General features: G+C 51.0%; 3 protein-coding genes across 3 annotated transcripts; 2 read left to right on the top strand and 1 right to left on the bottom strand.

The window, feature by feature from the left end:
- Window positions 1-360: 360 nt before the first annotated feature.
- On the bottom strand, window positions 361-8,456 carry LOC309888180 (putative olfactory receptor 1F12P; the record flags this gene model as incomplete). The annotated part of the gene is made up of 4 exons (XM_082780418.1): window positions 361-387; window positions 6,609-6,758; window positions 7,035-7,284; window positions 8,452-8,456. 4 exons carry the CDS (start codon window positions 8,454-8,456, stop codon window positions 361-363), a joined length of 432 nt encoding a protein of 143 aa, XP_082636544.1.
- A 6,592-nt stretch (window positions 8,457-15,048) lies between these two features.
- Window positions 15,049-15,984, top strand: LOC309888178 (olfactory receptor 14C36-like; the record flags this gene model as incomplete). The annotated part of the gene is made up of 1 exon (XM_082780416.1): window positions 15,049-15,984. One exon carries the CDS (start codon window positions 15,049-15,051, stop codon window positions 15,982-15,984), a length of 936 nt encoding a protein of 311 aa, XP_082636542.1.
- A 4,939-nt stretch (window positions 15,985-20,923) lies between these two features.
- On the top strand, window positions 20,924-21,859 carry LOC309888177 (olfactory receptor 14J1-like; the record flags this gene model as incomplete). Its single annotated transcript, XM_082780415.1, has 1 exon — window positions 20,924-21,859. The coding sequence occupies one exon, from the start codon at window positions 20,924-20,926 to the stop codon at window positions 21,857-21,859; it is 936 nt and encodes a 311-aa protein (XP_082636541.1).
- Between the last annotated feature and the right edge of the window lie 1,563 nt (window positions 21,860-23,422).

The raw sequence follows: 23,422 nt of genomic DNA, 5'->3' as shown, positions 1-23,422 counted from the left end.
GAAGAAGAGCTTGGCCAGCAGAAACTTATGATTTCATAGATGTAAGAAGGTTTATGTAATGTGGATGCTGTGGTAACACTGACTTAAACTAGTCACATATAGCCCTTACATGAGCCAGTAATTTTAATGCCTAAACCTAAATGCTACTACAATACACTGAAAGGAAACTTTTTTTTTTTTTTTTTTTCTCTTCCTAACCCTAATGCCTTCCCTTAACACTAACATGAAAATGCTTTATTTAACCCTAGACTCATTGGCAGACCTAAAAACCCTAAACTGTACAGCTTGTCCATATCTTAACCACAGACCTGACACCACTAGCAGGACAACACACACTCTCACAAAAACTTTGCTTAGTGTCTACGCCAGAAAGAGAAAAACAGGTACCTAGGGGGCAAGAGAGAGGTCAGCTCTACCTCAGGATCTCATGGCCCAGCAGGAGGAAAGTGACTGTGGCAGTGACTGTCTCTGTTGTTGATAGGGCAGCAGCAGGAACGTGTCACAGAAAGGGACTGTGAGGTCACTTGTGTCTGGAGGTGGCAGGTCAGCCTTGCCTTCTCCCTGTCTTGGTGTAAGCACTGCTCTGCAACAATTAAAACATCAGCATTTTATCAGCACTCTTCTCATCCTAAGCCAAAACATAGCATTCTACCAGCTACTAGAAGGAAAATTAACTCTGTCCTAACTGAAACCAGGATAGTGAGGAAGGCATTAAACGTCTCTGCTTTGGCTATATCATTGTCTGTGAGGAGACATTCCCCATCAAGTAGTGGACCTATGTTTTCTTCGGTCCTCCTTTTTCTGTTCACATATCCAAAAAAACACCTTTTATTGTCTCCCACAGATGTGGCCAGCTTCAACTCTAGTTAGGCTTTGGACCAACAAATTTTCTCCCTACAAACATGAACAGCATCCCTGTATTCCTTCTTCGTCACCTGACCCTCCTTCCAGCAGCTGTACACGTTATTTTTCTGTCTAAGCTCCAGTAGAAGATCCCTTGTCAGCCAGGCCGGTCTTCTGCCCTGCCTGCCTGCCATTCGATATTTTGGAATAGCCTGATCTTGTGCTTTTAGGAGGCAGTGCTTAAAGATTGACCTGAAACACTGATGGACGGCAATGCCTTCAAAAGCAGCTACCCAGGGGACCTTGCTGACTAGTTCCCTGAGCAGCCTGAAGTCTGCTTTGCCCATATCCAGGGCTGAAGTACTGGTGGCAGTTTTCCTTCTGTTGCCATAAATTCTAAACTGACCCACTTCATGATCACTATGACTAAGACGGGCACCAATTGCCACATCGCCCACAACACCCTCCCTGTTCTCCAGCAACAGACCAAGGAGAACACCTTTCCTAGTTGGCTCCCTTAGCACCTGCACCAAGAAGAGATCATCTAGGTGCTTTATGAACTTTCTGGACTTGCTCGTGTCAGCTGTGTGGTGATCCCAGTTGACGTCGGGCAAGTTGAAATCTCCCATAAGGACAAGAGGAGTTGATCTCGAGGCATCTCTTAGTTCTGCAAAGAATAATTCATTGGCATTGTTGTCCTGGCCAGGTGGTCTGTAATAGATTCCCACAACGGCATCCCATTTATCTGTTCGTCCCTTAAAGTTGATAAGGCAGCACCAGGAATGTGTCACAGAAAGGGACTGGGAGGTCACTTCTGCTTGAAGTAGGTGGCAGGTAACCCTTGAGTTCTCCCTGGGAGATGCACTTTTGGGCTGACATCTGGCAGTGGCCCTGCTAGGCCAGCAGAAGGCACGTGCTTGGCATGCTGACTGGGGGAGCCCCTCTGCCTCCAGAGCCAGGAGGACCCAGACAGAAAGAGGTCAGAGGTTGGACTCGATGATCTAGAGGTCTCTTCCAACCTAGAAATTGTGTGTGTGTGTGTGTGTGTGTGTGTGTCTGTGTGTGAAGGCCCCCATATGGGTTGTCCTGTCCCTTCTGCTTGAGTCCATGACTGGGCAGCAGGAGGCACAAGGCTTGGCTGTGTGTAGCCAAGAAGCTGCAAGGCCAGCAGCAGGCCCCTGGCTTGGAAGCTGCTGCTGAGGTGACTTGTGTCTGGTTGGCTGAGAGGCCGCAAGGAGCCTGCTGGGTTGGGATGCCTACTTCAGGAGTGGTTTCCAACATGATGGAGCTTTCTTTGGTCGTAGGAAAGAGCAGGAGAGAAAAAAATGCAACAAAGTGCAGTGGAAGGTTGGCACTGGCCACAAGAAGGAAGAAATGTGTCTCTCAAAGGGTCGTGCTGTCTTGCCAGAGGTCACCCTCTGATCAGACCCTTGCTTTGTTTTTCAAAGAAAAGCTGGTGAGGGCTGACGAGAAATGGGTGAAAGCAAACTGTGAGAGCAAGTTGGTGAACTGAGATGGGTGTCTGCAGACTTCAAGGAAATAGGTCAGACTGTGGCCCAGCATAGGAAAGCCTGCAGAGGAGAAGGCAGAGCGTGCTAGTAGAAATGGCAGGCCCAACAGCCTTGAAATTTCTGTCCCCTCGGCTAGAGCTTATGAGGAGATACATGTATGTTATATTTATTGTGATGAGGCCTCATTGATTCCTTGCAACCCCGTGCAGCACCACGGAGGTGTCACACCAGTGTTGTTCTCATGGCATCACACTGCCCACCACAGCCCACAGACCCCAGGAACAGCCTTGAGCTGGACTTGGGGGTGCAGGATCTCCTTTCCCAGTTCCAGGGGTCAGGCCTTGGCTCTTTTGCTTCACTAAAACCAACCAAGACTTCTCTCAGCACAGTGCTTTGCCTGTCTGTAACCATGGCCTCCAATTGTCTGCCCTAACAAGTCTCTGGGGAGGCTTTGTTAGTAACAGCTCTCAGTGGTGCTCATTAATACTCCAAGTCACTTCAGCTTTTCCTTCTGACTTGAGCAAGTAAAGTGGTTACATCACTCTCCTCTCAGTACCTGAGCTTCATAGACTGAGCACCAAAATACACCATGGAACTTATTAAAATGCAGAAACTCCTAACATCTCTTCCACAGTTTTCTTCAAGCCTTCATGCCTTGTGCAGCTAATTGCAGAGCCTGCAAAACGTAGTTAAGGAAGATTTCAAAAAACACCTAGTGAAAATGTCTTTTGTTTTTAAAGGCTGAATTTTGCTGCATTTCAGTTTTGAGCATCATTCTCCTATTGCTATTGATCCAGGGGGATTTCTTTGGAGACTTTTATCAAGAGGAAAAGCAGAATCTGGAGGTCTGACACCTCTGCTGCCAGCAGTGGTCTTTGTCCCCATAACTGCAGCCCAACCCAGCACGTGAAACCCTTTCTCATACAAGTCAGGGGTTCCTTGGGAAAAAAAAATAAAATAAAATAAAATAAAATAATAATAATAAAAAATAAAATAAAATAAAATAAAATAAAATAAAATAAAATAAAATAAAATAAAATAAAATAAAATAAAATAAAATAAAATAAAATAAAATAAAATAAAATAAAATATCAAAACGACCATTGGAACCTGAGAAATTCAGCCTGAATCTTACTAGAAAACTGGACATCCGTGGTGTCTCTTGGGTTTTCTGTGGAAAACTCAGAATGAAAACTAAACAAAATATTTCTTCAAGTGGCTGTAGTTGTACCCATGATCTTGGGGAAATTGTCCCCTTCCAGCCACGCAAAACTAAACTGAGTAATGTGAAAAGAGCTGCCCAGTCAACAGAGTAGCTATTGACTGGGCATCTCTTTTCACAAGGCAGATATCCCAAAACCCCACTGGTGGTGCCCTCTTGGAACTTTGCAGTACCCTCTCCCGAAGCAGTCTATGCTGAGGATACACAAGATGATATCTCTGGGCCAGTCCCATTAGGGTGCTTGTGCCATTCCTGCCCAGTTAGACTCACTTCAGCCTCCAGTACAGTTAACTGCTGGGATTCCCCTGTCACTTGAAAAATATAGGTGGGTTCTACCTCTTTCTAGCTTGATGGCATTAGGGCACCCAGTGTACCTGTGTCCAGTAGAGCCTGATACATTGGTGGGACTGATGTGCCAGGCCATCTAATATACCCAGTCCAGTAAACCCGACTGTCCTTTTCCTCCCTGCTTCCCCCTGTCTGGAAGCAAGACCCCTCTAGTCCTGCTCATAGTATTCATTACGGTGTCTGGTAGACGGCCCACTGGAAAGCATGTCCCACCATGGCAGAGGAGAGGGCACTGACAGCCGAGGGACATATTTGGGTGGGGAAGACGGGGCCCAGCAGAGACAAGGAGTCAAGGCAGTTGGGTGGGGGAGGCCAGCAGAAGCAGCCCAAGGGGTGGTGCTGCTGGTGAGGACACGTTTGTGGCAGCAGCTGGAGTGGGCAGCAGCTGTGCGCAGGCGAGGGGAGGCCAGGAAGCGCATGCCAAGAGCGCTCCTGCCAGCGGAGCCAAGGCCGGGGCCAAGCCCAAGGGCAGAGGCAGGCCCAGGGCAGGGGACTGCAAGGGCCATGCTGAGCTCCCTGCCCCTGCAGCACCGCCCTGGCCCTCGGCCTCCTCTCCCCTGCCCCTGCAGCAGCCGCCCTGGCCCTCGGCCTCCTCTCCCCTGCCCCTGCAGCTCTGGGCTCCCTTCATGCAGCCCTGGCTCTGCAGCACCAAGCCCTGCTGGGAGCCTTCCCCTGCATGCTGCCACCGCTCCCTGACGCTGCTGTTGCCCTCTGCCGGGCACTGCCCAGCCCAGCTCAGCTCCTGCCCACCTCTCCCCACCTCCCTGCCACAGCTCTACATTCCTCTCCAGCATGCCATTTGCCATCAGACTAAGCACCATGGGGACAGTCCCAGGCCAGTCAAGGCCAGTTATTGTTTGCTGAGCCATGGCCAGCCAAGAAGGGAGCTCTCAGTACAGCACTACACTGAGCACTCTTAGATTCTGATCCATAGTGAAGCCCAGTAAAGTAGGGTTCCTATTCATGCAGCAGTTCCTTGGGTATATTCCTAGCACCAGCTTTGGAAGAGCTGTGCAATGAAAGAGATGCCACTGTACAGACAACAAGATTGTCAGCAAGATACATGAGATCTCAAGACTTAGTTGAATGTGAAAGCACAAGAGAACAATGAGGAAGCCAAAGGGAGCAGCAGTGACAAGGCCACGTCCTGCTGGTGGCCATGGCCATGGCTCCAGGGAAGCAGCAGCCCCAACCCGAAGGCAGCAGAGAGGCAGAGCCCAGTGGGCGGTGAGCCTCTTGGCCCTGAGCCTCTCCTGCGTGCTGGGGCTGCTCCCCCCAGAATCAGAGGAGATGGGAAGAGAGGGATACTGAGTCCAATGAATTTATGCTGTCTTCTTTATTGTCTGTACTTACAGAGGAAATCTAGTTCAATAGGTTGATTAGAAGACGTAGTTAAAGTAAATAAATTACTTAAAAAATTAAGCCAATATCAAAAGTTATGAAAATAATCAAAATGAAAAATGAAATGAAAATCTCTCATGTCAGCTTCTCAGATAGAATGGTAGCATTTAGAGGATTATTATTAGTAGTACAATATGATAATAATACTAAGTACAAAAAACGATATGATACAAATCACAATAATGTTAACAACACTGATGCTTAAGAAGCACATATAGAAACAGTTTCCTCACTGGAACCTTGAGCTCCTGGTTCCTCATGCTGTAGATGAGGGGGTTCACTGCTGGAGGTACTACTGAGTACAAAAGTGACACCACCAAGTCCAGAGATGGGGAAGAGATGGAAGCGGGCTTCAGGTAGGCAAACGTGGAAGTGCTGAGAAAGAGGAAGACCATGGCCAGGTGAGGGAGGCACGTGGAAAAGGCTTTGTGCCGGCCCTGCTCAGAGGGTATCCTCAGCATTGCCCTGAAGATTTGCACATAGGCTATAGGACAGCACAATGAAAACAAAAGAACCAAAGGCTAAAGAAATACTAAAACACAAGTGCCTCAACAAGTGCTCCCCCAGCTCCTGAGGGGATCGGAAGAGATGGCAGCTCAGACCAATGAATTTCTTCTGGATTCTTTATTGTTTATCTACACAGGAAGCCTGGTTCTGTAGGTAAATCTTTAAGAAGTAGGAGGCTAAGATTAATATTATTTATATCTGAAACAATAGCTAGTGAAAATAACAACACAGACAAATAAAAAGAAAAAAAAAGTATCTTAAAGATTTCTGAAAAAATAGGTGTTTCTGATTATAAGCTTATTGTTATAGTCAAAGAACCAGAAGCATATGTATTCAAGCAGTGTCCTCACTGCATCCCTTAGTTCCAAGTTCCTCATGTGTGTTCACTGCTGGAGGCACTGGTGATGGGAAGAGATTGCAGTAGAGACTAATGAAATTGTCCCAGTTTCTTTATTTAAACAAGAATATTGATTGTAAAGGTATTTGAAATTATCAGCGTCATAATAATAATAATAAAATAATAATTAGGAGGCTTAGAATAACATTAAATCAATGCCACAAGTTAAAGGAAATAATAATAAAGAAAATTACTTTCAAGAATTTGCACTAAGAGTGTTTGTTTGCAGAAATTCTATTAGTATTTTATGCACATTATTAATGCTGAAGAAAGAGGTATAAAATAGTTTCCTCACTGTATGTTTGAGCTCCTGGTTCCTCATGCTGTAAATGAGGGGATTCACTGCTGGAGGCAACACTGAGTACAAAACAGCCACCACCATGTCCAGGGATGGGAAAGAGATGGAGGGGGGCCTCAGGTAGGCAAACATGGCAGTGCTAAGAAAGAGGGAGACCACGGCCAGGTGAGGGAGGCACGTGGAAAAGGCTTTGTGCCGGGCCTGCTCAGAGGGCATCCTCAGCACTGCCCTGAAGATCTGCATGTAGGAGAAAACAATGAAAACAAAACAACCAAATGCTAAAGAAAAACTAAACACAAGTGCCCAAACTTCCCTGAGGTAGGAATCTGAGCAGGAGAGCTTGAGGATGTGGGGGATTTCACAGAAGAACTGGTCCACAACAATGCCTTGGCAGAAGGGCAGGGAAAATGTAGTGGGCGTGTGCAGGACAGCAATAAGAAAGCCACTGCCCCAGGCAGCTGCTGCCATCTGGGCACAAGCTCTGCTGTCCAGGAGGCTCCCGTAGTGCAGGGGCTTGCAGATGGCAACGTAGCGATCATAGGCCATGACAGTGAGGAGATAGTACTCTGAACCAAACAAGAAGAATAAAAATAAGACCTGAGCAGCACATCCTTGATAGGAAATGGTCCTGGTGTCCCAGAGGGCATTGGCCATGGCTTTGGGCAGAGTGGTGGAGATGCAGCCCAGGTCCAGGAGGGCGAGGTTGAGGAGGAAGAAGTACATGGGGGTGTGGAGGCAGTGGTGGCAGGCTATGGCGCTGAGGATGAGGCCGTTGCCCAGGAGGGCAGCCAGGTAGATGCCCAGGAAGAGCGCGAAGTGCAGGAGCTGCAGCTCGCGCATGTCTGCGAATGCCAGCAGGAGGAACTCGCTCACAGAGCTGATATTGGGCATTTGCTGACATTGAACACATTGTCTGTTGAAGAGAAGACAGAACAATGTTAGTTCACATGTCTTTGAGGGAGACTTATTACAAGTCTTAGAGCGCCCTCCAGCCTGAGCATCTCTCTTTGCAGGAGAACCTTTCTGCAGCTCTCTTACTTGAGGTAAAGCTGGTGCTGGCTGAGAGTGGCACTGGGAGCAGGGGCTGCTGTGGGTTGCAGAGGAGTCCTTCCTGTTGTACATCAGGAAGGAATCAGGAACATGGGGGAAGCTTAAGTTCAGTTCTCTGGTCAGATTAATGATCTTTTCAGTGTTATTTCAAACAACTCATCTGAATGCAGAGTTACACAGGCCACTGCCCACATGTCGTGTTCTAATATACCCTGTGTTTCCTGTCTTTGAGCCGCAGAACCATCCAGCTCATGAGTTTCCCTTAGAAGAAACTGTAGAGAACTGAGAGCAGAGAAGCCCCAGTCCAAGTGCAGCTGGACAGAAACCTCACCTGAGGTGAAGTTCTCACACAGACAGAGCTTGGGAGCATCTCTTTGAGCTCTACGTTCTTTTCTACCCCTGCCTGCCCCACAGCCCATGGGCTGCAGGGGGAGAGGAGGCCAGGGAGGGGCTGCTCCAGGGGAAGGCGTCTGCACTGCAGGGCATGGCCGCAAGGTGCCCGAATCCCCCCTGCCACGGCGTTTCTGCCAACAGCTCCTTCTGGCTGCCTGCCCCTCTGTTCTTCCTGCAGCTGTCCCTGCCGGGAGCTGCTGCTCTGCGCCCACCTCTTCTTTCCCCCTGCCTGTGCTCACAGACCCCATTCCCCGCGGCTGTGCTAAGCACTGCCCTGCAGCACCCTGCCACCAACAGGGCCCTGCCAAGGGACACCTCCATGGCTGCAGGAGCTACGGGGCAGCTGACAGAGAGCACAGCATGGCCAGCCACGGCAGGGTGTTCTGGGCTGACCGGGGGCACCTGCCTTAGGGCACTCCAAGGGGCTTCGACCAGACTTTCTCACCTCACACTGCAACCCAGCAGGACTCTCAAAGCCTACTGCATTGCCCACTGCCCTCCCAGAAACAACACCCAGCAGGAGGAGACCATTCCAGGACCTGCAGCTGCATGGCCCTGCAGCCAGGCACTTACCTTGTCAAGGGCTGTGCAGGTTTCTCCTGCAGGCAGCTCTCAGCATCCTCCCACTGCCAACTGCCTCCAAGCCCTCTCTCCTTCTCTCCTCTCTGTGTGCCAGTTGCGGTCAGAGCCCCCCAGTCTTGCTGCGCTGTGCAGAGGAGTTGCTCCTGGCTACAGCTGTCTCTCTGCACCAGGATCCCTTTTCAAATTAGTTTAATCTGTTGCAGGAGCCCAGCCCAGCTCAGCACCAGAGGCCTAGATCAAGGCACTGCAATCACCCCTCTGGGGGCTTTGCTGATGAGCCCACGAACCTCAGGCACTCAGAGACAATTGAAGACATCTCTCCAGAAGTCCAAGTCAGAGGCAAGTTTCCTGCAGTGTCCCCCTGAGGGCCAGCACTCACACAGCCTCCCTTGGAGCTCGTTAGAGCAGAACCCTGGAGGCAGTGAGGACAAGGAGACAAAGGCAATGTGAAGGTGACAGTGATGTGTAGGAAAACTGGATGTGTGTCACCAATCACAAGGGCCAGGTCTTATTGCATGGCACACATGAAGGGAGATCCTTTGCCTTGACTGGTTGCTCAGGGCTCTTTGTGGGGCAGTAGAAGTTGGGGATGTGCATTGCCAAGTGCAGAATGGTACGACCCCTGCCTGCTACATGGTTGGGGGTGAGGAGGCAATGAGGCCCTGGTGCTTTAACGATCACCTGTCTCCTCATAGGCCTCAGTGGCAGAGACAACAGCCATAGCCATGGACACAAAGACCTGGGTTGTGACTTTGATCCCTCGTAGAGCCCTTGATCCTTTCCACACCAGGCTGTCCTAGGGACTCCCAGACCTGTACCTCCTGAGGGCTGCAGACCCTCTTCTGTGTGGTGCCACACTGGATCTGAGCTTGAGTATGATAACTCAGATTTTCTTGGAGGTCCTGATCCTCATAAGGCAGCTCTGTAGGAAGCTGGCCTGGTTCCTGGTGAGCAGGCACCACAGCTCATAAGGCATCCCTCGTGGTGCCCCGGCCCTCCTCCTCCTGGTCACTGCTCCCTCAGTAGAGTCTGCCCTGATGTGTAGTTCCTCTTCCTCTGGCACAGGACTAGGCACTTATTGTTCAAGTTGTTCCTTTAGGCAAACTACTGCAGTTTCTCAAGATTCCACTGGACAGATGCTCCATTCTGTCAGGTGTTCATGTCTGCAGGCAGATAGTTCAACCTTCCCGTGTCTGTGCTGTCTCTGACAAGATAGCAGCATCAGGAGCTGCATGGATCGTTTGGATAATACAGGAGTAAGAAGCTGAATAAAAGTGCAGCATAGAATCACAGGAGAGTAGGGGATGGAAGGCTGCCAGGTTCCACCTCTTCTGTGCTTCCTTCTCATGCATGCTGACAGTTTGTCTGGAGCTGTGTCCTGAATGTTATGGGGCTGTGCAGGTGAAAATTAGAAGGGCCAAAGCCGAGCTGGAGCTCAATCTATCTACTACTGTCAAAGATAAAAAAAAAAAAAAAAAAAAAAAAAAAGAAAAAAAAAGTGTATATAAATACTTTTATAAAAGAGGATTTAGAAGAATGATCATCTTTAATGGGTGTGTGGGAAAACCTGATGAAAAAACCTGAGGAACATAATGCCTTCTTTTCCTCAGTCTCTACCAACAAGACCAGTTCTTCCCCTGGATATTTCTTCCACAACATGGCCAGAGCTACACTTCAAGTTTCACTTTGTGGCTGTTTTTTCTCTCCTGCTCTTTCCTACTACCACAGAAAGCTCCATCAGGGTGGAAACCACTCCTGAAATAGGCATCCCAACCCAGCAGGCTCCTTGCGGCCTGTCAGCCAACCAGACACAAGTCACCTCAGCAGCAGCTTCCAAGCCAGGGGCCTGCTGCTGGCCTTGCAGCTTCTTGGCTAGACACAGCCAAGCCTTGTGCCTGCTGCTGTGCAGTCATGGACTCAAGCAGAAGGGACAGGACAACCCATCTGGGGGCCTTCTTTCTGCCTGGGTCCTCCTGGCTCTGGAGGCATAGGGGATCCCCCAGTCAGCATGTCAAGCAAGTGCCTTGACTTCTCAAAAGTAAAGGGTGACCTGCCACCTCCAGACACAAGTGACCTCACAGTCCCTTTCCATGACACATTCCTGCTGCTGCCCTATCAAGTGCAGAGACAGAAGTGACCTCACAGTCCCTGCCACAGTCACATTCCTCCTGCTGGGCTATCAGATCACGAGGTAGAACTGACCTCTCTCTTGCCCCCTAGGTACCTGTTTTTCTCTTTCTGGTTTGGAGAATAAGCAAAGTTTTAGTGGGAGTGTGTGTTGTCCTGCTAGTGGTGTCAGGTCTGTGGTTAAGGCATAGAACGGATCTACGGTTTAGGGTTTTTTAGGTCTGCCAAGGAGTCTAGGTTTAAATAGAGCATTTTCATGTTAATGTTAAGGGAAGACATTAGGGTTAGCAAGAGGAAAAAAAATGATTCCTTTCAGAGTACTGTAGTAGCATTTATGTTTAGCGATTAAAATGACTGTGTCAAGTAAGGAAAGGGCCATATGTGACTGTTTTAAGTCAGTTGTACCACAGCATCTACATTACATAAACCATCTTACTTCTATGAAATCATAAGTTTCTGCTGGCCAAGCTCTTCTTCCCTCAGAATCACAGAATCATAGAATTGTCTAGGTTGGAAGAGACCTCAAGATCATTGAGTCCAACCTGTGACCTAACACTAACCAGTCCTCCACTAAACCATATCACTAAGTTCAACATCTAAACATATTTAAAGACCTCCAGGGATGGTGACTGCACCACTTCTCTGGGCAGCCCATTCCAATGCATAACAACTCTCTCGGTAAAGAATTTCTTCCTAATATTTAACCTAAAACACCCCTCGTGCAACTTCAGCCCATTGCCCCTCATCCTGTCACTGGGCATGTGAGAGAACAGACCAACTCCCACCTCGCTACAGCCTCCTTTGAGGTAGCTGTAGAGAGCTATAAGGTCACCCCTGAGCCTCCTCTTCTGCAGGCTGAACAAGCCCAGCTCCCTCAGCCGCTCCTCGTGGGACTCCAGACCCCTCACCAGCTTCGTGTTTTCTCTGGACTTGCTGGAGCACCTTGATGTCCTTCTTGTGGCGCGGGGCCCAAAACTGAACTACTAGGACACAGTACTAGAGGTGTGGCCTCACCAGAGCTGAGTACAGGGGGACAGTCACTTCCTTAGCCCTGCTGGCCACACTGCTTCTGATAAAAGCCAGGATGCCGTTGGCCTTCTTGGCCACCTGAGCACACTGCTGGCTCATATTCTGCCGACTATCAACATTCACTCCCAGGTCCTTCTCTGCCAGGCAACTTTCCAACCACTCATCTCCCAGCCTGTAGCTCTGCTTGGGGTTATTGTGCCCCAGGTGCAGGACCCGGCACTTGGCCTTGTTGAACTTCATAGTTGGCCTCAGCCCATCGGTGCAGCCTATCCAGATCCTACTGCAGAGCCTTCCTACCCTCGAGCAGATCGACACATGCACCTACCTTGGTGTCATCTGCAAATTTACTGAGGGTGCACTCGATCCCCTCATCCAGATCATTGATAAAAATATTAAAGAGGACTGGCCCTAGTACTATGGGCCTCATGCTAAATCCAAAACACAGCTTCATACCAGCTACTAGGAGGAAAATTATCTCGATCCTAGCCAACTCCTGTACACCCACAGACTAAGGGCATGATATATCTGTGTGCATATCATCTGAGAAAAGGTGGTGGTGATTAACTGAAAAGTACTGGAGCTGAGCACGGTGCATATGGTATGGAATATGGAGTGGATATTGTCCATGTGTTGGCTGGGATAGACTTAATTTCCTTCCTATTAGACGATAGAGTACTGTGTTTTGTATATAGGATGCAGTTCCAGACAAAGTAACAGCATGCATGAGAAGTAAGAACAAAAAAAGTGGAATCTGGGAGCCTTCTATCCCCCACCCTTCACTGATTCTGTGCTGTAATTCCATTCAATTAGTTCCTGCTGTATAATACAAACTGTCCTGCAAACTCCTGCTACTGTTATCTTGTGAGAAACAGCATAGTCAGGGTGAGCCATCTGCCTGCAGACATTAACAGCTGATAGAATGGAGCATCAGTGTGGGGCAACTGTGAGAAACTGCGGGATTTTGCCTACGCAAACCTCCTGACATTTACAAGGAGGAGAACCCAGTCCTGCACCAGAGGAAGAGGAACCCCATACATGGAGGCAGACTGGGACCCTGCTGAGTGAGCAGTGCCCAGGAGGAGGAGGGCCTGGGCACCACGAGGGATGCCATACGAGAAGTGGTGCCTGCTCACCAGCAACCAGGCCAGCTTCCTACAGAGCTCCTTATGAGCAGCATGGCCACCAAGAAGATCTGAGTTATCAGACTCAGCTCAGATCGAATGTGACACTACCCACAGAAGGGTCTGCATCCAGCAGTAGAAGATTTGGAAGTCCAGGAGTCCCTCAGACACTCTGGTGAGGAGAAGAGTAATGGCTGTGGCAAGGCTCAAAGTCCCAAGAGGACCCAGGTCTTTGTGTCCATGGCTATGGCTGTTGTCTCTGCCACTGAGGCCTATGAGGAGACAGCTGATTGGTAAACCACCAGGGCCTCATTGCCTCCTCGCCCCCACCCATGAACCAGGCAGGGGTCATACCATTCTCCTGCACTTGGCAATGCACATCCCCATCTCCTACTGCCCAAAAAAGGGCCCTGAGCAAGGTGTGAAGGGAAAGGATCTCCCTTCCTGTGTGCCATGCAACAAGACCTGGCCCTTGTGCTTGCTGACACACATCCAGTTTTCCTACACATCAGTGTCACCTTCACATTGCCTTTGTCTCCTTGTCCTCACTGCCTCCAGGGTTCTGCTCTAATGAGCTCCAAGGGAGGCTGTGTGAGTGCTGGCCCTCAGGGGGACACTGCAGGAAACTTGCCTCTGACTTGGACTTCTGGAGAGCTGTCTTCAATTGTCTCTGAGTGCCTGAGGTTCGTGTGTGGGCTCATCAGCAAAGCCCCCAGAGGAGTGATTGCAGTGCCTTGGGCTGGTGCTGTGCTGCTGAGCTGGGCTGGGCTCGTGGGACAGAGAGAGCTCGTGGCAAGAGGGCCCTGGTGCAGAGAGAGAGCTGTGGCCAGGAGCAGCTCCTCTGCACAACGCAGCAGGGCTGGGGGCTCTGACAGCAGCTGGCACACAGAGAGGAGAGAAGGAGAGAGTGCCTGAAGGCAGTTGGCAGTGGGAGGATGCTGAGAGCTGCCTGCAGGAGAAACCTGCACAGCCCTTGACAAGGTAAGTGTCTGGCTGCAGGGCCATGCAGCTGCAGCTCCTGGAAGGGTCTCCTTCTGCTGGGTCTTGTTTCTGGGAGGGCAGTGGGCAATGCAGCAGGCTTTGAGAGTCCTGTTGGGTTGCAGTGTGAGGTAAGGAAGTCTGGGAGAAGCCCCTTGCAGTGCCCTAAGGCAGGTGCCCCCAGTCAGCCCAGAACACCCTGCCCTGGCTGGCCATACCGCGCTCTCTGTCAGCTGCCCCGTAGCTCCTGCAGCCATGGAGGTGCCCCTTGGCAGGGCCCTGTTGGTGGCAGGGTGCTGCAGGGCAGTGCTGAGCACAGCCATGTGGGATGGGGTCTGTGAGCACGGGCAGGGGGAAAGAAGAGGTGGGCGCAGAGCAGCAGCTCCCGGCAGGGACAGCTGCAGGCAGCAGAGAGAGGGGCAGGCGGCCAGAAGGAGCTGTTGGCAGAAATGCAGTGGCAGGGGGGATTCGGGCACTTCGCAGCCATGCCCTGCAGTGCAGACGCCTTCCCCTGGAGCAGCCCCTCCCTGGCCTCCTCTCCCCCTGCAGCCCATGGGCTGTGGGGCAGGCATGGCCAGCAGTACAGGCAGAGCCCATACGAGGAGAAGCTCTCAAACTCTGGCTTGATTTGGCCCTCCTCGATTAGCAGTCATCTACATTTTTTCTCAGGGAAACACCTGAAAGCGATTGTCCTGCAGCTCAGAGGGGTGAAAATTGACTGTTGAGAACTGGTCTGATCGACAGAGCTGCTCTGCTCAGTCTTCACCAAGGGACAGCCCCTTTGGCTCCTGGCACCCACAGGGTTTCTCTGGGAGTGCACAGGAAATGTCAGGGAGCTCAACCATCCAATACCTCTCCTAAGTGTTACTGGGATAATAGGAACAAAACAAAGGAAACAAAATCCCTGCAGCTCTGCCTCTGTATTAAGATGAGTTTTTGGCAACAACACTGCAGATCTCACGGATCTGACCAGTGGACGGAATGTAATTTTCTCCCATGTTTCTCTCCAGCTGCACATCAGGAAGGACTCCTATGGAGCTACAGCAGCCCCTGCTCCCCGTGCCCCTCTCAGCCAACACCAACTGCAGCTCAAGCAAGAGAGATGCAGAAAGGTTCTCCTGAAAAAAGAGGCTCTGTTTGGGGGTCCTCTATGACAAACAATAGGTTTTCCTCAGAGAAAAGTGTTTTAACATTTTTCTGCATTTTCCTCTTTAATAGAAAACTGTGTTCAATGTCAGAGAATGCCCAACGTCAGCTCTGTGAGAGAGTTCCTCCTGCTGGCATTCGCAGACACGCGTGAGCTGCAGCTCCTGCACTTCGCACTCTTCCTGGGCATCTACCTGGCTGCCCTCCTGGGCAACGGCCTCATCCTCAGCGCCGTAGCCTGCCACCACCGCCTCCACACCCCCATGTACTTCTTCCTCCTCAACCTCGCCCTCCTCGACGTGGGCTGCATCTCCACCACTCTGCCCAAAGCCATGGCCAATGCCCTCAGGGACACCAGGGCCATCTCCTATCAAGGATGTGTTGCTCAAGTCTTCTTTTTATTCTTCTTGTTTGGCTCAGAGTATTATCTCCTCACCGTCATGGCCTATGACCGCTACGTTGCCATCTGCAAGCCCCTGCACTACGGGAGCCTCGTGGGCAGCAGAGCTTGTGCCCAAATGGCAGCAGCTGCCTGGGGCAGTGGCTTTCTCAATGCTGTCCTGCACACGGCCAACACATTTTCCCTGCCCCTCTGCCAAGGCAATGTTGTGGACCAGTTCTTCTGTGAAATCCCCCACATCCTCAAGCTCTTCTGCTCAGATGCCTACCTCAGGGAAGTTGGGACACTTGTGTTTAGTGTTTCTTTAACATTTGGTTGTTTTGTTTTCATTGTGGTGTCCTATGTGCAGATCTTCAGGGCAGTGCTGAGGATGCCCTGTGAGCAGGGCCGGCACAAAGCCTTTTCCACGTGCCTCCCTCACCTGGCCGTTGTCTCTCTGTTTGTCAGCACTGCCATATTTGCCTACCTGAAGCCCCCCTCTATTTCCTCGCCATTCTTGGACCTGGTGGTCGCACTTCTGTACTCGGTGGTGCCTCCAGCACTGAACCCCCTCATCTACAGCATGAGGAACCAAGAGGTGAAGGATGCAGTGAGGAAACTTCTTCAATACATGTTTCTTAATCATCAGTGATGTGTTCAGAAGATGTATTTCTTATTATATGCAATTTTGATTCATATTATATCATATCATTTATATCATTACTAGTGCTATCAAAACATTATCATTAATAATAATCATAAAAGAAATAAAATGTTATTTGGGAAAATGATACAATATTTTAAAAAATATTTTTTTTCTGTTAGTATTTTAAAAATATTTTATTTTGTTTTTAATAATGTAATTCTTAGCATTCTGAATGTTATATTTTGTGTTTGCTTTGACCATATCATCTAACATGCATAGAGAACCAGGCTTCCTTGGTAGATAAAGACAATAAAGATACCATCAGAAATTCATTGCTCTCAGTATCCCTCTCTTCCCATCTCCTCTGGAGCTGGGGCAGCTGCCTCAGCAACCAGGAGTGGCTTGGGGCCAAGAGCCCAGCTGCCACTTATTGTATTTGGATTCGACCTTGTGTATCTAGGTGACAGTCCTGTTGTCTCTATAGCAGGGCTGGCACAAAGCCTTTTCCACATGTCCCCCGCACCTGGCCATGGTGTCCGTCTCCCTCAGACCTGTCATGGTTGCCTGCCTGAAGCTCCCTCCATCTCCTCCCCATCCCTGGACCTGGTGGTGGCAGTTCTGTACTCAGTAGTGCCTCCAGCAGAGCACGTCCTCATCTGTAGAATGAGGAGCCAGGAGCTCAAGGATGCCTTGTGGAAATTACTGACTAGATGTTTCTTGGATGCAAGAAATTTCTGATCTGCTTCTGCACGTGACTTGCAATGTCAATAATTGGAGGAAGAGCCAGTATACCTGTTAGTGTTTCTTTCTTTCTTTCTTTCTTTCTTTCTTTCTTTCTTTCTTTCTTTCTTTCTTTCTTTCTTTCTTTCTTTCTTATTTATTTTTGTTGTGGTTGTGTTTGTGCATATTCTTATTACATTAATTCAGCTAATGAGCACACATTAAAATGATATGGATGTACCTGTTGAATATAGCTTATAGACTCTATGCATGTGAAGCCATTCTCTCTGTGAATTTAACCTTAATGGAGTTAAAATTCAACTGCCATTTTGTCTGACATCTCTCCTCTTAGATCAGGCCTGCCTCTGCAGGGGCAGTGCCTGTGCTCACGGGTGCAGAGGAAAAGAGTCCCATCCCAGCAGCACGGCCAGGGAGCACCAGCGCTTGGGACATGCAGAGCTGCTCTCTTGCCACTGCTGCCCTGTCCTGCTGAGCCCTGCTGGTGGGGTCAGGCCCAGCTGCTCCTGGAGCTTGGTGCCAGTGCTGCTGTGGGGCTGTGCTGGGACTGCAGGCAGGGACAGGCAGTGGGCACGGCAGTGGCACAGCTGGCCTCCACTGCAGCACTTCCCTCCTAAGGGGGGATCTCCTCCAAGGTGGACTGACCAGAGCTCCTGTGCTCAATCTGGTGTGAGCAGGCAGAGGAGAGCTCTGCAGCCCCATGGCACACAGCAGCCCCAGCAAAGGAGCCTGGCGAGTGATTCCTTGCAGCCCTGGGGCAATGGCAGTGACCCCCTGAGCTGGGTCTGCCTCCCAGCCTGCCCAGCACAGCCCTGCAGAGTGCCCCCGTGCCCCAGGCACCACAGCCCCCTCGCCCTGCAGAGAAGCTCGGCCAGCTGAGGCTGGGGCTGGAAGGGTGCTTCCCCTGAGTGTCTTCTAGGTCTGCTTCAGGCTTCTGGACTTGAGTGTGATCTTCACTGTGCACAAGGAGCTGAGAGATCGCCAAAAGGCATGGGGCTGGAACATTGCCTGCAAGGTCCCTCCTGCCCTAACACCTCCCAGAACTGGCACGGAACCGGCTCCTGTGTGTCAGAGAGGCTGGGAGCCCAGCAGGTGTGCCATGAGCTTGGAGGATCACAACCAGATCATTTCCATCTGGGCAGGTCCTGGCCCAAAAAGGGGGTGTTTTGTAGGTGTGGTATTATAAGCTCAGTGGTGCGTCAGAAGCACTAAGTCCAGCAGGAAGCGAATGGCTGTTAAATGGCCTGTGAGGTGACTGCTTTCTGAAGTAGCTGACAGGTCACCCTTGACTCCTGGCTTGGATCTGTGCCTTTAGGCTCACATCTGCCAGTGTCCATGGTAGGGCAGCAGAAGGCACTTGCTGTGCATGTAGTTTCTGAGATCGGCTCTTTCTAAGTACCTGGTAGGCCCCATAGAGGAAGAGGTCTTGGATAGGGGTTGTCATGTCAGAGGTGTCAGCTTTTGCCTGAAGTCATCCTTTAGGACTGCTTTCAGTTTTCTACATAGAGGGGGCCACTGCCTCCAAGACTCTTGGGACAAACTGAACCATGCATGAGGGTTTGGGAAAAGATAGCCTGGGTGCACAGAAACCATTTCATATCCAAACGTTGGAGGCAGGAAACAAAATTTTTAGGGTGGTACAAGAGCTGCTGTGCATATTGTGCAGGGTTCACCTACAGCCTTTGTGTTCTTTTCCATCCTGACTTAGGTGCCACGTCAGTCTCAAGAAAGGAGTAGCCAACAGATATGAGACAGATACTCTGAGATCATGAAAGCCATCAGAAAGCTGCCCCTAGGAAGAAGACTGATATGAGAAAGTCAGGAGAAGCCTGGCCAGGAGAGATGTGAGATATGGGGGAGGGAAGAGGAGCTTGGCCAGCAGAAATTAATGATTTCTGTGAGGTTAGAACATTCAGGCAATGTTGATTCTGCTGTAATGCTGGCTTAAAACAGTCATGTAAAGCCATTCCCCTATTTTAGCCAGTGTCATTAATCCCCAAGCCTAAATGCTACTCCACACCCTGACAGGAATCCACTATTCTTATGCCTGACCTCAAAGTATCCCTTCAAGCTAAAACACTGCCTATAGCCATTTGCCTTTATCTTTAGTCTCTTGCTCACTCTGATCTGATCAGCTGGTGGGCCGCAAGAGGGAGATGGGTGGGAACGCTCTGAGGAGCTCAGCTCTGCCTCAGCATCTCCTGCCCCAGCAGCAGGAATGTGACTGTGGCAGGGACTGTGAGGTCACTTCTATCTCTGCACTTGATAGGGCAGCAGCAGGAATGTGTCACGCAAAGGGACTGTGAGGTCACTTGTGTCTGGAGGTGGCAGGTCACCCTTGGCTTCTCCCTGGGAGCTGCACTTTTGGGCTGACATCTGGCAGTGGCCCTGCTAGGCCAGCACAAGGCACCTGCTTGGCATGCTGACTGGGGGATCCCCTCTGCCTCCAGAGCCAGGAGGACCCAGGCAGAAAGAAGGCCCCCAGATGAGTTGTCCTGTCCCTTCTGCTTGAGTCCATGAGTGGGCAGCAGCAGGCACAAGGCTTGGCTGTGTGTAGCCAAGAAGCTGCAAGGCCAGCAGCAGGCCCCTGGTTTGGAAGCTGCTGCTGAGGTGACTTGTGTGTGGTTGGCTGAGAGGCCGCAAGGAGCCTGCTGGGTTGGGATGCCTACTTCAGGAGTGATTTCCACAATGCTGATGCCATACAAGCAGTGGTGCCTTCTCACAAGGAACCAGGGAAGCTTCCTAAAGAGCTGCGTTATGAGATATTTGGGTCCATGGCTATGGCTATTGTCTCTGCCACTGAAGTTTTTGAGGAGACAGCTAATCATTAAAGCACCAGAGCCTAATTGACTCCTTGTGGGCTGATCAGCAAAGCCCCCAGAGGGGTGATTCCAATGCCTTGGGCTGGGCCTCTGTTATTGAGCTGGGTCGGTCTTGTGGGACAGATAAAACACATTTCAGAAAGTCCCATGAAGCAGAGAGACAGCTGTGCCCAGGAGCAGCTCCTCTGCACAGCGCAGCAGAGCTGGAAGCTCTGACCACAGCTGGTTCTGGCAGAGGAGAGGAGAGAAGAGAAGGAAAGAGGGCTTGGAGGCAGTTGGCAGTGGGAGGATGCTGAGAGCTGCCTGCAGGAGAAACCTGCACAGCCCTTGACAAGGTAAGGGTCTGGCTGCAGGGCCATGCTACAGGTCCTGGAAGGGTCTCCTCTTGCTGGGTGTTGTTTCTGGGAGGGCAGTGGGCAATGCAGTAGGCTTTGAGAGTCCTGCTGGGTTGCAGTGTGAGGTGAGGAAGTCTGGCAGAAGCCCCTTGGAGTGTCATTACCTTGCTATCCCTGATCAGATAAGACAGGGGTGGTCAAGCGTCCTCCAGACCCTACAGGGGTGCAGCTGGGATATGGGACAGTCCAGCTTGCGAATATCCAGCTCTGTCTGTGGGGCATCCTCCTGGGCTGCAGGCTGCTCTCCAGCAGGATGCAGCTCTCTCGTGGCATCCTTGTGTTATCCAGGTGCCCCAAGGAGAAGACACCTCCTTGCTAAGGCCATGTCTGTGCTGCTGGATGGCTGTCTGTGGGCAGCTGGTTTGAGGCTTCTGCACTCCTATCTAGGAGGGAAGAGCTGAGATCCTGATCACACATCTGGAGATAAGGTGAGCATTCTGTCCATCTGCATTTTGAGTCGGGCTTCTCTGCTCTCAGCTGTCTCCAGTTTCTTCTCATGCCCAAGCTCACTGCTGGGCAGATCTGCTCTGCTCAGTCTTCACCAAGGGACAGTCCCATTGCCTCCTGGCATCCACAGGATTTCACCAGGAGCACACATGAAGAGTCAAAGCATTCAATCATCCAATAATTCACCTAAGCGTTACAGGGCCAACCAAATAACATTAAAGCAAGTAAAGCACTGCAGCTCTGTTCTGCATTCAGATGAGTTGTTTGTAAGAAAACTCTGCAAACTCATTGACCAGACAAGTGGACTGAACTTGAGTTTCCCCCATGTTCCTGATTCCATCCTGCTGCAGGTAGGACTCCTCTGCAGCCCACAGCAACCCCAGCTCCCCATGCCACTCAGCCAGCACCAGCCACAACTCAAGCAGGAGAGCTGCAGAGAGAGGCTCTGTTTGGGGGTTCTGTAAGACTTGTAACAGGTTTTCCTCATCCAAATCATTTCTAACTTTGCTCTAACATTTGCTCTCCAACAGAGGATGTCAGAAAATGCCCAATATCAGCTCTGTGAGCGAGTTCCTGCTGCTGGCATTCGCAGACACACGTGAGCTGCAGCTCCTGCACTTCATGCTCTTCCTGGGCATCTACCTGGCTGCCCTCCTGGGCAACGGCCTCATCCTCAGCGCCGTAGCCTGCCACCACCGCCTCCACACCCCCATGTACTTCTTCCTCCTCAACCTCGCCCTCCTCGATGTGGGCTGCATCTCCACCACTCTGCCCAAAGCCATGGCCAATGCCCTCAGGGACACCAGGGCCATCTCCTATCAAGGATGTGCTGCTCAGGTCTTTTTCTTTGCTTTCTTGGTTGTAGGTGAGTTTTCCCTTCTTACCGTCATGGCCTACGACCGCTACATTGCCATCTGCAAGCCCCTGCACTACGGGAGCCTCGTGGGCAGCAGAGCTTGTGCCCAGATGGCAGCAGCTGCCTGGGGCAGTGGCTTTCTCAATGCTGTCCTGCACACGGCCAACACATTTTCCCTACCCCTCTGCCATGGCAATGCTGTGGACCAGTTCTTCTGTGAAATCCCCCACATCCTCAAGCTCTCCTGCTCACATGCCTACCTCAGGGAAGTTGGGGCACTTGTGTTTAGTGTTTCTTTAGTCCTTTGTTGTTTTGTTTTCATTGTGCTGTCCTATGTGCAGATCTTCAGGGCAGTGCTGAGGATGCCCTCTGAGCAGGGCCGGCACAAAGCCTTTTCCACGTGCCTCCCTCACCTGGCTGTGGTTTCCCTGTTTGTCAGTACTTCCATATTTGCCTACCTGAAGCCCCCCTCCATTTCCTCGCTATCCCTGGACCTGGTGGTCACACTTCTCTACTCGGTGGTGCCTCCAGCACTGAACCCCATCATCTACAGCATGAGGAACGAGGAGCTCAAGAATGCAGTGAGGAAACTCTTTCCATACATTCCTCTTAAGCATCCATGATGTGTTCAGAAGATGTATTCTTAATAATATGCAAATGTTTTGATTCACATTATATTGTATCATTTTTATCATTCCTAGTGTTATCATAACATTGTCATTAATAGTAATCCTATCAGAAATCAAAGGATATTTGGGAAAATGATAGAACATTTTTAAAATTATTTTTCTCTGTTAATATTTTAACAATATTTTATTTGTATTTTATAACGTAGTTCTCAGCATTCTGAATGTTATATTTTGTGTAATTTTTTACCATATCAGCTAATGTACACACTGATCCATGCTTCCTAGGTAGATAAAGACAATAAAGAAGTCAGCGGAAATTCATTGGTCTCAGTATCCCTCTCTTCCCATCTTCTCTGGAGATGGGGGAGCAGCCCCAGCACGCAGGAGGGGCTCAGGGCCAAGAGTCCAGATGCCACATGCAGGAGCAGCCCCGGTGGCCCTTGGGGCTGCCCCTCACTGCCCACTGGGCTCTGCCTCTCTGCTGCCTTTGGGTCAGGGCTGCTGCTTCCCTGGAGCCATGGCCATGGCCAGCAGCAGGATGTGGCCTTGTCACTGCTGCTCCCTTTGTCTTCCTCATTGTTCTCTTGTGCTTTCACATTCAACTAAGTCTTGAGATCTCATGTATCTTGCTGACAATCTTGCGGTCTGTACAGTGGCATCTCTTTCATTGCACAGCTCTTCCAAAGCTGGTGCTAGGAATATGCCCAAGGAACTGCTGCATGAACGGGCCTCTTGCTTTTTGGGGCTTCACCGTGGATCAGAATTTCAGAGTGTTAGTGTAGTGCTGGACTGGGAGCTCCGTTCTTGGCTGGCCATGGCTCAGCAAACAATAGCTGGCCTTGACTGGCCTGGGACTGTCCCACCTGTGCTGGGTCTGATGGCAAATGGCATACTGGAGAGGAATGTGGAGCTGCTCTGTGGCTGGGCCAGGCCTCTTGTGCTGGCCTGGGGAGCGGGGCTGGCCCTGCGGGGCACAGGCATTGTGTGCTGGGGATCTGCCAGGCAAGAGAGCAGGGCTCCTGCAGCTTCACAGACCTCCATCTCTTGAGTGCAGGGGCTGCTGGGGAGGCCGAGAGACACCTTTGTGCCAGAAGCTGTCGTGCCTTGAGAGGGGCTGGGGCTGTGGTGGCCATGCCCAGAGCCCTGCAGCAGCCTGTGGTGGGCACTGCCCTGGGGCCAGCACAGCCTGGGCTGCTGGGTTGGGGAGAGGGCAGGGAGGTGGGGAGAGGTGGGCAGGGGCTGGGCTGGGCTGGGCAGTGCCCGGCAGAGGGCAACAGCAGCATCAGGGAGCAGTGGCAGCATGCAGGGGAGGGCTCCCAGCAGGGCGTGGTGCTGCAGAGCCAGGGCTGCGCCAAGGGAGCCCAGAGCTGCAGGGGCAGGGGAGAGGAGGCCGAGGGCCAGGGCGGCTGCTGCAGGGGCAGGGAGCTCAGCATGGCCCTTGCAGCCCCCTGCCCTGGGCCTGCCTCTGCCCTTGGGCTCGGCCTCGGCCCCGGCCTTGGCTCTGCTGGCAGGAGCGCTCTTGCCATGCACTTCCTGGCCTCCCCTCGCCTGCGCACA

The sequence above is a fragment of the Aythya marila genome, assembly GCF_965140915.1.
Source record: "Aythya marila genome assembly, chromosome: 28".
Lineage (NCBI taxonomy): Eukaryota > Metazoa > Chordata > Aves > Anseriformes > Anatidae > Aythya > Aythya marila.
This window is presented reverse-complemented; position numbering and strand designations above follow the sequence as displayed.